Source organism: Ichthyophthirius multifiliis (genome assembly GCF_000220395.1).
Source record: "Ichthyophthirius multifiliis unplaced genomic scaffold scaff_1120509250855, whole genome shotgun sequence".
Taxonomy (NCBI): Eukaryota; Ciliophora; class Oligohymenophorea; order Hymenostomatida; genus Ichthyophthirius; species Ichthyophthirius multifiliis.
The window spans coordinates 55,481-68,312 of NW_004086434.1; the positions used below are offsets into that span (position 1 = coordinate 55,481).

Below are 12,832 nucleotides of genomic sequence, written 5' to 3' on the forward strand. Positions count from 1 at the left end.
TTTTTTATTTTATTTTTATTTATTTAAGTTGTTTTACCTATTTTGTTATTCAAAATAAGCATTTTCGTTTTCTAATTAAACTTGTTTTTGTCTTTCTTTTTTATTTGCAGATTCTAGTTTTTATATTTTCTCAGTTAAAAAGTCTATCTTATTTTCTAAAGATTCGTTTGCTTTTTCACTTTTTTCCAAAAGCTATTAAGTTACTTCAAGCTCTTTTTCTAAAAGATCTTCAATTTCTTATGCTTTTTCTTTTTTATTTTATAATAATTAATTTATTATAATGTTTTTTATATAATAATTGATTTTTACCTTTTTAAGATTTTAATTCTTATTTTAAAATTTCTGTACTTTGTTTTTCAGATTCATATAGTTATTTATAATCTATCATTTTTTTTTGATTTTTGCTTATTTTCTTTAAGTATTTATGTAAAATATTATTATTTTTTTAATTTTTAAATTAAATATTTTGTTTGAAATTATTATTAAAATTTTATTATTATTTTTAATAAAGAAAAAAGTATTAAAATTCACAAAAAAATATTAAAAAAAAATGTTAATAATTAACAAAAATCATCTAAAATATTGATAAAAATTATAATTTTAATAAGTTATAATTTTTATTTCAGTTTTATTTTAAAATATATATTAAATGCCTATTAAATTTTAATATAAATTTTCAATTAGTATTTTTAAGATCTAATATAGATAGACTAATTTGAAAAATTTCAACTTAAGAAATACATATATATTTCTTATAATTTTTTTTACAATTTTTTTTATTTTTAAAAAAAATCTTTATAAAAGGTAAAACAAAATAATTCAATAAATAAATACCAAAAAAAAAAATGCAATTATAATAATAATAATAATAATAATCGTAACTTTCTAAAGTTACATTAAAGGATTTATAATAATAAAATAAAAAATCTTTATTAGAAACAGCACAAGAGATTAAATAAGGTTAACATAGTAATAATTAGAAAGGTATTTTTAAAAAACAATAAAAATTGATCAAAAAATATTTTTAAATATTTATAAATCCATAGATTAGAAAAAAAATGTTGAAGAAAATAAAGAATAAGAAATAGATAATTTGAATTTTATGACAGTAGTAAAAAACACAGCTTTGAGTGGTTTAATAGAAAAAAAGATTAAATAAAAAAATAGTAAAGCCAACGTAAAATTAAATTTTGCATATTTTATTTAAATAATTTTTTTTTATTTTAAATAATACAAATAAATTAAAAGTTGGAGAATTCCTTCTGAATTTCTTAATTAAAGCGAATACGAATCTTAAAAAATACTTCGAAAATATAAAATTATGTTCGAAGGAATTAATGTTCCTCCTCCAATTTAAACTTTTGAAGTACATAATTTATTATATATATTACTATTTTTTTAATTAAAAATATAAAAAAAGTAAATGAAACTTCCATCAAAAATATTATCAATTTTAAAAGATAAAAAAATTAAAAAGCCAACTCCTATATAGATAGTAGGTTTACCAACAGTGTATAAAAATATATACATATATATGTATTAATTTTTATATTTTTTTTTTTTAAAAAAAAGATTATTAGCAAGAGATATGATAGGTATTGCACCTACAGGCTAAGGAAAAACATTAGTATTTTTACTTCCAGCTTTAATAATGGCAATAGAATAAGAATTGAACATGCCAATAATGAGAAATGAAGGTCCATTAGCATTAATAATATTACCTTCAGTAAATTAATAAAAATAATTAAATAAAAAAAAAAAATATTAAGCACGAATTAGCAATATAAACATATGAATTTGCCTTATATTATTCTAAAAAATTAAATGAAGCCGGCTATCCTGAACTTCGAGTATTATTAAGTATAGGAGGAATGGATATGAATTAATAAATTTAAGAAGCTCGACATGGAATTCATTTTGTAAAAAAAAAAAAAAAAAAAACTAAAAAAAAAAAAAATTAGCTTATCGGAACTCCAGGTAGAATGTCTGATATGGTAGATAAAGGAAAATTTAACATGAATATTTGCAGATTTGTAGTTTTGGATGAGGCTGATAGACTTCTAGATATGATTTTTGAGAAAGAAGTAAGAAATTTGATTGAACATATACCCGTAATAATATATATATATTTTAATTTTTATATTAATTTAATTAAGATATATAGGGCGCAAGATAAACTCTTTTGTTTTCGTCTACAATGCCCAAAAAAGTATAAGATTTTGCGAAATAAGCATTAATTAATCCCATAATAATAAATGTAGGAAGAGCTGGTTCTGTGAATTATAATGTAATATAAGAAGTAGAGTATGTAAAGCAAGAAGAAAAGCTTTAACATTTAATTAAATGTTTACAAAAAACAGCTCCCCCAGTTCTTATTTTTTGTGATAAAGTTTAAGATGTAGACGATATTCATGAATATTTTTTATTAAAAGGAATAGATGTTACAGCCCTACATGGACAAAAAAGTATTTATTTAAAAAAATAAAAAATAAAAACATTAAAATAATAAATATTGTATATAGAATAAGAAGAAAGAACTAAAGCTATGAAAGATTTTTAAACAGGAAAAAAAGACGTTCTTATTGCTACTGATATAGGTGCTAAAGGACTTGATTTTCCAAATGTTTAACATGTTATTAATTTTGATATGCCTAAAGATGTATTGATATATTTATTTTTATTTTTTAATTATAACAAAAAAATAAGATTGAAAGCTATGTACATAGAATAGGTAGAACTGGAAGATTAGGAAAAACAGGAAGATCTACTACTTTTGTGAATAAATTATAAGATGAGAATATTTTAAGTGATTTAAAAATGCTTCTTATTGAAGCTAAACAAGCAATTCCACAATTTCTTAATCATTTAGCATAGGATACTTTCACTGGAGGATGTAGTTATTGTAGTGGATTAGGACATACTATACATAATTGTAATAAATTAGAATTATAAAAAATGAAAGCATTAACAGCTTCAGCAGCTTAAAATTTAAAAGAAGAAATAAAAGCTTATTTACCTGAAAAAAAATAATAATGATGATTTAGTTTTTTTTATTTTTTTTTTAAAAAAATTAATATTTTAAACAAAATAAGCGTATAGTTATTAAGAAAAATAAATAAATAATATAAATATATATTTTAATAAAAATATATAATAATATATATGTATTTAATTTTTTATCTTTTTAATTTTTTTAATAATTTAATTAAAAAAAATCATTTATAAATAAATTTATGAAATTAATAGTTATATCATTTGTTAATTCTATTATAATATTTAAAAATAATAAATATTAAAATTATAAATAATTAAAAAATTCAAATATTAAATAAGTAATTAAAGCCAAAATTTGTTTGCTAAAGGGTATCTACTACTAATTAATATATATTATAGTTTCTCAAAATAATAGAAAAAAGTAAAAAAAATTTTTTTTAATATTACTTAATTTAATATTATTATATATTTTATTCAACTTTATTATAATTGAAAATTATTATTACATTCTTTTACATATTTTTTTTTATATTATTCTCAATTTTTTTTTATATTATTCTCAATTTTTTCTTATTTTTTAACTTTTATTAATTTTTTATAATAAAAAAGTTGAAAATATAAATTATAAGTAAAAATTTAAACAAATACTAAATTTTATTTAACAAAAAATATTTAAGAATAATTAAATTGACAATAATAACTTGTTTTTTTTATAATATAATATTTATTTTTTTAATAATTATTTTAAATTATTATTATTATATAAAATATATTATAAATTTTAATTTATTATATATTTTATTAAGTTTCATAAAATAAATCACGACCTTAAATTATTTAAATCTTTTTATACAATAATATTTAATATTCATATATTTTTTTATATTTTTCTATTTTTTAATTTATAAAAAATAAAATTTAAATATTTTTTTTTAATTTAAATAACAATTTATACACATATATTATATATTTATATTAACTAATAAATAAAAATACATAAAATGGTTAGTGCTTGGTCAATCGGTTTAGCAAAAAGAGGTAATAATTTTGAAAACAATATATAAAAATAGTTATATATTTCAATAACAATAATTTAATTAATTAAAATAAAAAAGGTAACTTAAACGGCTCCTAATTTGTTCCTGTATATATGTTTATTAATTTATTTTTGAAATATTAATTTTTAAAAAGGGTCCAGGAGCATATACAGTAGAAAAGAAATAGAAAGTAATTCCTCCTAATTGGAAGTTAATATTATTATATTAAATAATACTATATAAAAATATAATTATAAAATTTCTAGATTTGGCACATCGAATAGATCTGGTTTTAGGGCAACTTAAAATCCTGGTCCTGGATCGTAAAAATTCAAATAATATATTTATTTTATAATTAAAAAAAAAAAAAAAAATTGATAATATAGATACTTGATTTCTTCAAAAGTATTTAAAAAAAAAATATTTATATTTTTTATGAATATATTTATCTTAAAATTATAAATAGAATATAGGAGCAAAATTTTCAATAGGTAGAGAATAAAGAGCTGAAAAATCTACTTTTGGTAAATTAAATTATTTTAAAAATAAAATAACAATATAAAAAAAGTACCTGGTCCAGGAACTTATAATCCAAATAAAAGTAGTTGTCAAAGCCCTCCTTAATATAGTATGGGAATGAAATATAACCATTTAGATGGTAGGTTTTAACCTGGACCCGGAGCATATAATCATAAATCAACAGTTTTAGGAGTACCTTCAATGAAGTTAAATTTAAAAAATAAAATAAGCAAAAAAAAAATACTTTTTAATAATAAAAGATTTCCTAAATCACAAAGAGGAACTCTTAATTAATCAACTAATAATCTTGGACCAGGACCAGGAAGTAAATTTAAAATTGATTTAATATTATTATTTTTAAAATAAAAAAAAAGATTATACAAATGTAAGACCTTAATCAGCATCACCACTTTATGGTATTTAAAAATAAAAATTCAGAAATAAATAAAAATAAAATTTATTCTTCCTTTAAAATAAAATTATTTATTTTTAATATTCATAATTTAGGTTTCGGCACTAGTTAAAGAAACGGACTTTATTAATCAAAATATACTCCAGGACGTATATATTTAAAAATATAAAATTGATTGAAAAAATAAATAAAAGCTGGACAATATGAACTAAAGTCAGCTATTGATTTAAATAAGGGAGTAACAATGATCTCAAGAAGAGGAAACATTGCTTAAAATGAAGCAGCTAAAGTTCCAGGACCTGGAACCTATAATCCTTAAAATAAAAATAAATTAAAATAGCCAGCATTTAAGTAATATTAATATTATTAAAAAAAAAAATATGTATATACTTAAATATAAAAATTTTAGGATAGGAACTTAAACAAGGGACTCAATTGATTAATAATTTGGTAAAACGCCAGGACCAGGAGCGTAGAATAATATTTTTATTTTTCTTTTTACAAAAAAATTGAATTAATATTAAATAGCTATTCTCCAAGAATTGAGGCAAATAGAATTTCTTCACCTCATTATGGATTAGGAACTGATACTAGAAAACCTCTTAATTAATGCTAGGAAAATCCTGGACCTGGATCATATGAAGTTCGCCCAAAAACAGCTGAAGGCCCAAAAGTATTTTTATAAACTTATTTTTTTAAATTCCATTTATATATTTAATATAAAAAAATATAATAGCTTTCTTTTAAAGGAGTTTAAGGTATAGATGCTATTGAAAGAGAAAAATAAAAAGTTCCAGGACCAGGATCTTATTAACCAACTGACTATTTCGTGAAGGAAAGACCTGGATCAGCAAAGTGATTTTTTTATTTAAATATTTTTTATTTTTTATTTTTTATTTTTTAAGAATCGGTACTTCCCTTAGACCTTAACTATATTAATCAAAAGATAGCCCAGGACCTGGATATTATAATTTTAAAGGCCTACCTTATGGTATTTACTTTTTAATAAAAATATTAAAATCAAAATAGGACCTAAATGGGGATTCGGATCAGGTTAAAGAGATTTATAAAGAGGAAATGATGAACCAGGTTTTTAAATAAATATGTTTTTTATTTAAATTTTAAATAAAAAAATAATAATAAAAGGACCTGGAAGTTATAATATTCCAAATACTGTTGGTGATGTTCCAAAATTTATGATGAATAGTAATCCAAGATCATATATGCCTTGAAAATAATAGAGAAAAATAATATAATATTTTTTTTAAAAAAAATATAATAAGTATTATTTATAAACATACATTTTTATAAATTATTAATATTTATTATAAATTGTTTTTTATATTTTTTTATTTTAATTATATTTTTTTTTATTATTAATGTAATTATATATTATTTTACTTAACTTAGAATATATATAATTTATTTATATTTTTTTAAATAATATAAAATATTTTTTATAAATAAAATATATATTATAAAGAAAAAAAATTTAAAATTTATAATATTTTTATATTGATTAAATAATTATTTATATTTTAATTTTATTTTTATATAAATTATTTTTTTGAAAAATAAATTTAATTATTAAAGAAATAAAATATTGATGGTAAAAAAAAATAGCATATAAACCATATAAAAATATTAATTATAATAATAAATAATATTCTCAAACATTACATTTAGATTCAAAACCTGACATGCTTTAGCTTAATTTAATAGAAATTTCTACAATCTTAGAAGCGTGTAATTAGTTTTATAAAAAATCCTAGCTTAGCTAAATCATACTTTAATTTAATTAATCACAATTTAAATTAGAGTCGTTCTATTTTCTTAACTTTTTGGTAGTATCTTCATCAGCACAATCTTCATAAAACATCGGATAGCCAGCTCCTCTTCCATAAGTAGCAATTGGTTTTTAGCAAGAAACTCCAATATCTGTGTATCCTTCAGGACAATCAGGTGAGCAAATACAGCAACCAACAGGATGGAAACCAGGTTTGCATTTAGGATATATTAGAAGCCCACTCTTTTTTTATATTAATTATATATATATAAAAAAATAAAAATAAAAATACTTTTTCACAACCATATTAAGAATTATCTTTTTCACATCTTTATAATGCATTATTTAGATTGAATGAATCTCCGAATTTCCAAGCATAACCAGCCCCACGTCCATAAGGAGCTGCTTTTGCGCAAAAAAGTCCTTAGTCAGTAAATCCTTGAGGGCATAATTATGCACATAAACAACATCCTACATTATATTGACCTTCAGGACATTTAGGATAGGCAATAGCTCCGTAAGGTTCACATTTTTTTTATTCTGCTTCTTCACATCTTTTTAATGCATCAGTTAAGCAATTAGCATTTGAGCATTCTTTCATTAAAGGCTAGAGGCGGCCTGCTACTTTTCCGATATCGGTTATTATGCTTGAGACTTATTTAGACATACAAGAGGTTATTAATTTTGTTATATCTTCGACAGCGTTACCTATTTCGCCGACACAACGTAAAATGTTGCCTTGGAGAGGTTGAGGAGGGGTAAAAGTTAATGCAAAAGTAAGGAAAAGGGATATTAATATAAGTTTATTTATAATCATTTTTTATGCTTTTTTTTTTTTAATTTTTTTTTTAAATTATTATTATTATTAAGATATTTAAATATATTTTTCTTTGTATTTATGGTCAAATTTAAATTGATGATATCTATATTTCTTTTATATATGGTTTTAATTATTTTATTTTTTTTCCTTATTATATTATATTATATTTAAAACAATTGTTTATAATTAATTTTTTATTAAATAAAATATTTTTGATAAATTTAAATACGTTAGATAGGAAATTTACAAACCATATTTGTTGAATTTATATTAAAATTATTTTAATTGATTTATAAAAACATAAATATATTTAATTTTATAAAATTATTAATGTTTTAAAATATTTTCTATTTTTATTTATAAAATATAATTAATATGTATTTTTTTAATTATTTATTATTATTTCTTTATCGAATAATTTATTTTAATTTTAATTTTATTATTATGTATTATATTTTTTATCTATATTATATTATATTATCTTTATTATTCATAATATTATTATATTTATTTAATATAATCTATAAATTTTATATATATTTTTTTATTTTTCTAAAAATATTTATTTATTTATTAAATTATTGTTTTTAATATTTCTTTTATTATTATTTTTCTAATAAAATAAAAAATCAAAAAATAGAATGTTATTTATATTTAAAAATATACCGATAATTAATTTAAAATTATTAACTTAATTAAATTAGAATATTAAAAAACAATAACGATTTATAATTTAAATAAAATGTCATTAAGATATTCCTTAAACAATTAATATTAATCTACTAAACAAAGCAGAGAAAAATGTGAAGACTAAAATAATTAATAATATTCGGTTGAAAAAATACTTGACTCTCGTATAAACCCTGAAACTAAAAAATATGAATATTTAATAAAATGGGAATGTAAATATTTTATTTTTTTATTAAATAATAAAAAATAAGATTATGGAATTGATGAAAGCACATGGGAACCTTAAGAAAATCTCTATAATGTTCAAAGCCTTATAAAAAAATATGAAAAAAAATAAGCTAAAAAATAATTTAAAAAGATTAAGAGCTTAACAATAAAATAAAACGATAACAACAATAAATACCAAGAATAATAATAAGGTAAATAAATTTAATAAGACTATCAATTTGAAAACTAAAACTAAAATTAAAAGAATAGAAATTTATTTATTTGTCAGTACGATAAGAATAAAAAAAGTGTTATAAAAAATATTAAAGAAGAAATAGATGATAATGATGAAAAAGAATATATATTTGAGAAAATTGTAGATAAAAAAGAAGTAGAAAAAGAATAAATGTATCTAATTAAACTAAAAGGTAAAAATAATATAATTTTTAAATATACAAATTATAAACCTTTATTATAAATTAAAAAAAAGATTTACAATAACTCATATGGATTCCTTTGGAAGATTTACGAGTTTTAAAGGAAGAAGTTAAATTATTTGATGAAAAAATGCTTAATGAATAATAAAAAAATAATTCGAATGAAAATGAAGGTAATGAAATATAGTTTATAAGAAAAGAAATATACTATGATTCTAAAAATATATCTAGTTAAATAAAAAAAAATTATAACTAATACCCTTATTTTCAAAAACATTAAGAAATTAATAAATTAAATGAAAAAATTAATTTATTAGAAACTTAAAAATTATATGATAATGTAAAATTAAAGTAGGAAATATAATAAAAATGTTTTGTCAAATAGAAAAGAAGTTTAGAAGATTTAGAAGAAATTACTTTAGGAAATTTCAAAACAGACAATATAGAAAAAATTGAAATTGAAAATGAAAATGATAAAGATTTAAAAAATTGTAGATTTGAAGTTTTTTGGAAAAAAAGAAAAAATGGAATTAAACCTTAATCAGCTTTTTATTCTTTATCTTATTTAAAATTAATAGATTCAAATATTATTATAGAGTATCTATTCAAAAAACTTAATGATAGTAAAAAAAATATTAAAAGAAATAGATATTGATTTATATAGAATAATAATATATATAAATATAAATATAAATATAAATAAAAATATAAATATAAATATAAAAAATAATATAATTAATTTAAAACTAAATTATATAATATTTATTATTTTTTATATATTATATAATTACAATTATATTAAAATATTTTTTTTTTTTTAAAATCATCTATATATTTTTTGGTTAATTTTATATCCCATTCTCTTTTTATAATATTAAGTTTTAAATATATCTATTTTATTTATAAATATAATATTTCTAATATAATTTTTTTTTATTAATATTATTCTTTATTTAGTTTAAATTATTATTAATATAATCCATACAATTACAATTATATCTTTTGTTTTGTTTTGGTGAATTCTTACCAAACATCACATCACTTCATTTTTTTTTTTTTTTTATTTTTAATTTTTCTTATGGAATGAGATATAGCCTTTAACTAATATATTATTATCAAAAGAAATTATTAATTATCATTATAAAAAGATATAAAAGTAGAATTTTTTTCGCGTATTTTTTTATGGATAAAATTAAGAAAATTATTATAAGACTGATTTATGTTTTAATTTTTGTGTGTACATTTTTAGAAAAAATGGCTTTTTTTTAGAATTTCTAATTAATTATTTTTATTCATTTATATTACTTCATAAAATGGAATTAGGCTAATTTAAAATTTTTGCAAATTCATTTTTTTTCATTCTTATCACTTATAAATTATTTTTTAAATAAGAAAAACTTCCTTTACTATTTTATTAAAATTATAAATACTTTTTCTTTTTTTCTTTTTATACCAAACCTATATAAATCATTTAAATTAAATTAATTTTAAGTTTTTAGCAAACTAAAGGAATATATATAATTAAGAATAATGCCTTTATTGAATTTACTTATTCTAGTCTTACATAATATTTTTTTTTTAATATACCGTAATTATTTTTAAAATGTCTTATTGTTTGTTCTACACATATAATTATGAGTTTATCTGCAGTATTTATTTTAATTTAATATATATAAGTATATCTCTATAATATATATTTCAGTTCCAATTTTTATATAATGTTTTTATGACTAAATATTTATATTATCATCTTTTAATTAATCATTTAAAATACACAAATTTTCGAAATTATATTCTGAGTTTTACTATATGACTTCAATAAAATTATCTTTTTTAACTTTTTACATGCTGGATAATTCAATACATTTTACAATTGCTTTTTTTGATTTTCAAGTAAAAAAGTAAAATACTAAGATAATTACTTTCTAATTTTTTATTTTAAATTGTATTTAAGAACTTCCTTTAAATATAAATTTCAATGTCATATTATTGCTATAAAGTGGGCTGCTATAACTACTATTATTAAAAGTTTTATTAAGAACAAGAAATATCTGTTTTTTTGTTTCAAAGCAACTGCTTATTTAAGTCATTTTATTTTAGTAATTTTAGTAGAAAACTAAAAAAAACTTTAAAATATAAGAAAGTTTTGAAATTATGGTTACACACTTATTAAAAATATATAAACATGAAAAAATATTCGATATTATATAAAAAAATTAATCTTGCTTTAAATATTAATGCAGATACACAGAATAAATATATATAAACACATATATATTTTTTATATATAATTTTAAAATTTATAATAAGTTTCATGTTTTTTTCTTTATAAAAATTTAAGTATTTAATAAGTAAAATCTTCAATTTTTTATGTTTTTCAAGTTTTATATATATCTTTATATATAAAACTTGATAAACTTATATAATGTTATAAATTGCAAATAATATTTTTTTTTCTTTAAATAAAAATAAATATTTATATTTATTTTAATTAAAAATATTTTTTTTTGGCATTAATTTAAAAAATTATATAAGTTCTTTAAAAATACAATATAATATAAATTACTATAAAATCTTTTGATTAATAAATTAAAACTTTAATTTAGTAAAATAACAACTAATGCTTATTTGATTAAAAACAATAAAATTCATAAAAAAATATAGAAAAATTCATAAAAAAATAATAACAAATATTACATAAATTAAATTATAAGTATTATGTATGCAAAAATCGTATTTTATTTATAAAACTTTGAATTATTTTAATAATTTTTTTTATAATATATATTTTTTTTTTATTTATTTATAATTATCAAAATAAATTAAATATAATATATATTTTCTTTTCATTTAAAATATTTTTATTTATTAATATATTTAATAAATATTTTTTGTTCTTTTTATAATTGAAAATAAAAAAGCATTAAAATTTTTAAATAGTTATAAAAAACCTAAACGAAGTATAATAGTTTAATATATACTTTCAAAAATATATAAATAAAAAAATAATTTAAATGAGATTAAATATTATTATATATATTCAAATAATGCTTTTTAATCTAAATTTATAAAATAAGTTATAAACAAGTAAATTTAAATTAAAATTATGTAAATTACTTTATGTATATTTTATCTCCACTTTTTTGTTTCAACATATTAACAAATATAAAACTGCAAAACTTACAATTAATAAAATCCGAATACTTGTAATTAATGTTAATCTAATTATTATTTAACAATAAATAATGATTTTTGTTTGAATTCAATAACAAATTGTATTCTATATAAAGACCAATAATTTTGTTCTAAATGTATTTCGCCTTTTGGAGTTTTTAATCAAAATTAATGCATTAATACGATTCCTTATTGTACTCTTTATTATTAAGGAGTTTCTAATAAATGTTTAGCGTGTGATGAATCAAATTTATATTTTTTGGATGTTGAATAAACTAACTGTTTTAATACAATAAAAAATTGTAAGATTTATTAAAATTAATTTTTATGTTTAGAATGTTAATGCGGATATTAAATATAAAATGCTTCTTCCTCTTGTCAAGATATAAGAATTTAAAACTGTGAATAACTTTAATGCATTTAAAATACTTAAAAATGCCTCAAGTGTATATAAGATTTCGGATATGATTAATAAGGCACTTTCTGCTCAAATTATGTTCCGAATTGTGAAATTTATGAAACTAATAATCCTTAATAATGTCAAAAATGTGGCTTAAATTATGGTTTGAGTTCAGATTTAAAATAATGTTTAAACTCAATCCCAAATTGTGAGAAGTACAAAGTTAATAATAGTATATGTGAATATTGTAAATATGATTTTTTTTTAAATGAAAATTAAAATAGTTGTTTTAATTAAATTCCTAATTGCATTTTGTATATAAATGAGTTTTCGTGTAAGCAATGTAAATTGAATTT

At 17.7% G+C, this 12,832-nt stretch overlaps 3 protein-coding genes across 3 annotated transcripts, besides 16 other annotated features; 2 read left to right on the forward strand and 1 right to left on the reverse strand. All coding sequences in view use genetic code 6, as the record gives it.

Moving 5' to 3' along the window:
* Positions 1 to 1,280: 1,280 nt before the first annotated feature.
* On the forward strand, positions 1,281 to 3,036 carry IMG5_102560 (hypothetical protein; the record flags this gene model as incomplete). The annotated part of the gene is made up of 7 exons (XM_004035194.1): positions 1,281 to 1,366; positions 1,421 to 1,512; positions 1,573 to 1,919; positions 1,962 to 2,111; positions 2,165 to 2,465; positions 2,523 to 2,659; positions 2,707 to 3,036. The coding sequence occupies exons 3-7, from the start codon at positions 1,692 to 1,694 to the stop codon at positions 3,034 to 3,036; spliced, it is 1,146 nt and encodes a 381-aa protein (XP_004035242.1). The 5' UTR covers positions 1,281 to 1,366; positions 1,421 to 1,512; positions 1,573 to 1,691.
* Positions 1,922 to 1,957: a microsatellite.
* A 230-nt stretch (positions 3,037 to 3,266) lies between the features above and the next one.
* Positions 3,267 to 3,314: a microsatellite.
* Positions 3,267 to 3,329: a microsatellite.
* Positions 3,272 to 3,329: a microsatellite.
* Positions 3,330 to 3,512: 183 nt separating this feature from the next.
* Positions 3,513 to 3,568: a microsatellite.
* A 119-nt stretch (positions 3,569 to 3,687) lies between these two features.
* Positions 3,688 to 3,734: a microsatellite.
* A 261-nt stretch (positions 3,735 to 3,995) lies between these two features.
* On the forward strand, positions 3,996 to 6,194 carry IMG5_102570 (hypothetical protein; the record flags this gene model as incomplete). Its single annotated transcript, XM_004035195.1, has 17 exons — positions 3,996 to 4,032; positions 4,110 to 4,138; positions 4,186 to 4,241; positions 4,298 to 4,354; positions 4,418 to 4,436; positions 4,498 to 4,555; positions 4,600 to 4,756; positions 4,811 to 4,875; positions 4,925 to 4,966; positions 5,058 to 5,111; positions 5,157 to 5,313; positions 5,372 to 5,434; positions 5,491 to 5,635; positions 5,699 to 5,817; positions 5,868 to 5,953; positions 5,992 to 6,051; positions 6,109 to 6,194. The coding sequence occupies 17 exons, from the start codon at positions 3,996 to 3,998 to the stop codon at positions 6,192 to 6,194; spliced, it is 1,290 nt and encodes a 429-aa protein (XP_004035243.1).
* Positions 5,836 to 5,865: a microsatellite.
* Positions 6,195 to 6,205: 11 nt separating the features above from the next.
* Positions 6,206 to 6,258: a microsatellite.
* Positions 6,259 to 6,389: 131 nt separating this feature from the next.
* Positions 6,390 to 6,439: a microsatellite.
* Positions 6,403 to 6,449: a microsatellite.
* Positions 6,450 to 6,551: 102 nt separating this feature from the next.
* Positions 6,552 to 7,574, reverse strand: IMG5_102580 (hypothetical protein). Its single transcript, XM_004035196.1, has 2 exons — positions 7,041 to 7,574; positions 6,552 to 6,991 (listed from the first exon to the last, which is right to left on the reverse strand). The coding sequence occupies exons 1-2, from the start codon at positions 7,563 to 7,565 to the stop codon at positions 6,632 to 6,634; spliced, it is 885 nt and encodes a 294-aa protein (XP_004035244.1). The 5' UTR covers positions 7,566 to 7,574; the 3' UTR covers positions 6,552 to 6,631.
* A 454-nt stretch (positions 7,575 to 8,028) lies between these two features.
* Positions 8,029 to 8,141: a microsatellite.
* A 96-nt stretch (positions 8,142 to 8,237) lies between these two features.
* Positions 8,238 to 8,280: a microsatellite.
* Positions 8,281 to 9,572: 1,292 nt separating this feature from the next.
* Positions 9,573 to 9,637: a microsatellite.
* Positions 9,578 to 9,626: a microsatellite.
* Positions 9,582 to 9,637: a microsatellite.
* A 1,908-nt stretch (positions 9,638 to 11,545) lies between these two features.
* Positions 11,546 to 11,584: a microsatellite.
* Positions 11,585 to 12,832: the final 1,248 nt, after the last annotated feature.